Here is a 2,888-nt window from a genome sequence, read left to right as displayed (position 1 = left end):
AGAGAGAGAGAGAGAGAGAGAGAGAGAGAGAGAGAGAGAGAGAGGAGAAGAAGAAGAAGAAGAAGAAGAAGAAGGGTCAGAGCCCCTTGATCCGGCTGCCGGAGGAGGAGCAAGTTCAGCTACTTGTAACGACCCATGGCAGCAATAGGTGATTTTGTGAAAAGCTATGTTTACGCACCAGAATGAGCTCTAGCTTGTGCTGCAGCTAATCGTAAAGTGAATAGATGTAGCACTAATGACGTGATCTTCTTCCTGTTTACTAGTTCGACCTGTGTATGCTATTACTGTCTTCAAAACCTCGAGTGGATATATGCTTTTGCTATTAAACAAAATCTTGATTAGTATTAAACCGTTAATTGGCCCCTGAATTAACACTCTTTCAATATGGGGACATTTTTGTGTGTTCAACGTGCAGGAAGGAACAGCTTGGCAAGTCTACAAAAGCTACAAACAAATACTACAAAAACTCAAGCAAGGACGATCTAGTTTTGAGGGCGACACTAGACTCAATCACTAGAATGGGATGAAATCGTGATCAAGTGACAAAAGGAACATGTGAGTTTTTATTGCCATGTATTTTAGACAGTAACTGTGAATTTCTGATCCAGGAGAGGCTTTGCACTTACTGTTGTTCTGTACAGTTGAGGCTTTACACATACTATTGTTCTATATATAGTTCAATATGCAGAACAAATATATCTTAAACATATCGATTGCTAGGCGCATAGTTTTCTCGTCTTGGGAAGTTTCTTACATTAGCTATTTTGGTTAGTATAAGGCCCCTTTATTAAAAACAAAAGTTAATTTTACTTATGTCATTTCCTGTGTTACATCATTCACATAGAGATTTGCCCTAACAATGTGATATTTGCCCTCTTTCAGACAATTACCGGTGATTGCGCGAATGTCACCTTCTGTGCACTTATAGTTTGGAAGATGATGCACTTGCCTAGCTTGTAATATATAATTTTGTCAAGGAAAAGTCGTCACCGGCCTTGCACTTACAAGCTTTCGGCTTATTAATGAATCATATAGAAATATTGTGTACTAGTTGAATTTATGTACTCCGTCCACCTCGGTTTACAGGGCATGCACATCGTTCTAGGTTGAGAATTTAACTAGCTATATATGCATTACATGTGATGAAAAATATATGTTTAGAAACTACATCCGCTTAAGAAGAGTAAATAGCATAAAACTACTACTTTACAGGCTAGGGTTCCAAAAAACTACCGGTTTTTATTTTTTCTCATATAACTACCAAATGAGTGGTCGGCTGTTTCAAAAAACCCAAAATGCATGTTGCTTAAACGTTAAACCTATTTATGACAGATCAGGCCCACCCCTAAATGAACCGTTTGTTTGACCGGTTATTTGACCGTTAACTGACGTCAGGGCCCCACATGTCAGCCATGGAGCAAATTATCAAAGAGATTTCTTAAAAAGCCCCACCCAGGGCGAACAGAGGACGAGGACCAGATCTAGGGGGAAGAAGAACTGCTCCCTCCGCCGCCCGCCTGCCCGCCCGCCTGCCGCCGGCGATCATCGGAGCTCAACCCCGGCCATTCCTCCGACCCACCTCCTCCGAGATCTCCACACCCAGCGCCGGGCCAGCGGCCGCCTCGTGCTGCGCTCGGCCGCGCGTGGACCTATCCCACATGCGACTCCCGAAGATGCGTACGGAGGGGAAGAGGTTTGCCGGAGATGGCGGCGGCTCCAGGGCAGGCGGCGACGACTCCAGGCGTCGCCCCATGGTGGCGCAGCGGCGACGACTCCAGGCGGCGACCGCAGGCGGAGCGCCATGGCAGAAGGCGGCGACCCCAAGCGGAGCGCCATGGCGACGCAGCGGCGACCCCAGGCCGCGCCATGGCGGTGCGCTGGCGACCCCAAGCGGCACGGCGGCGACCCCAGGCAGAGCGTCATGGCAGCGTGATGCAGCAAGTCCATGGCCAGGACATGGTGGCCGGATTGCTCTGCCTGGGTTCAAGGACCCGATTGCTTTTTAAAAATAATTATAGGGACCTGATTGCTTTTTCAAAATATTTGGGGGTGGGGGGTTATTCTGTAAAAATCTATGAAAGAGACATTGACATGTGGGCCCCACATGTCAGTTAACGGTCAAACACACGGTCAAAGAGACGGACCGTTTAGGTGCGGGCCCGACCTGTCATAAACAGGTTTAATTTTTAAACAACATCCATTTTGGGTTTTTTGAAACAGTCAACCACCCGTTTGGTAGTTATTTGAGAAAAAATAAAAACCGGTAGTTTTTTGGAACCTTAGCCTGTAAAGTAGTAGTTTTATGCTATTTACTCGCTTAAGAATCCAGTGATATACTTTTGGTGACATATAACTCATATTTAGTTAGTCAAATGGATGACCTAGAACTACGCGCATGTCCTCTAAACCGAGACAGAGGGAGTAATTCCAATCTATTTACTATTGTCCTTAGACAAATAATCCATATCTCCCTCTATTTATTTCCGAAGACCTCTTCGAGTGAGGACAGGCGGTACACACAATTTTCATTAGAAGAGTATAATTGATTCAGTTTATAAGGAAACCAGGACCCATAAACCTAACAATACTCGGGTAATAAATGGAAGCCGAACAAAACCACCAGTACATATGGCCATAACACCCAAGCTAAGCTAGGTCTGGAGTGCCACCAAAAGAGACAAACACTACCAAGAAGAAATAGCTGCCCCTGCCCAAGCGTCGGAGGGAGAAGCCAACACCGAAGGGAAGCAGTCGTGGACGTCACCATATCCCAGGAAGATGACAACCTTGATCGCACATGAACTCCCCCAACTCTTCCGGTAACGCCAATGCTAGGTCGCAGGCCAACAACGAGGTCCGAACTCCAAGGACCACACCTCCATTACTAA

General features: G+C 46.0%; 1 protein-coding gene across 2 annotated transcripts; it reads left to right on the top strand.

Annotated features, from left to right (window-relative positions):
* On the top strand, nucleotides 1-2,169 carry LOC123083420 (uncharacterized). Of its 2 annotated transcripts, XM_044505471.1 has the most exons (3): nucleotides 1-148; nucleotides 416-555; nucleotides 1,396-2,169. In XM_044505471.1, coding segments are annotated over exons 2-3 (540 nt in total). In that variant the 5' UTR covers nucleotides 1-148; nucleotides 416-553; the 3' UTR covers nucleotides 1,934-2,169. The 2 variants fall into 2 exon arrangements, with proteins under 2 accessions (XP_044361406.1, XP_044361407.1); XM_044505472.1 differs by having other exon boundaries at nucleotides 57-555.
* Nucleotides 2,170-2,888: the final 719 nt, after the last annotated feature.

The sequence above is a fragment of the Triticum aestivum genome, chromosome 4A (genome assembly GCF_018294505.1).
Source record: "Triticum aestivum cultivar Chinese Spring chromosome 4A, IWGSC CS RefSeq v2.1, whole genome shotgun sequence".
Classification (NCBI taxonomy): Eukaryota; Viridiplantae; Streptophyta; class Magnoliopsida; order Poales; family Poaceae; genus Triticum; species Triticum aestivum.
Note: the sequence above shows the minus strand (reverse complement) of the source record. Positions and strands in the feature narration are given on the sequence as shown.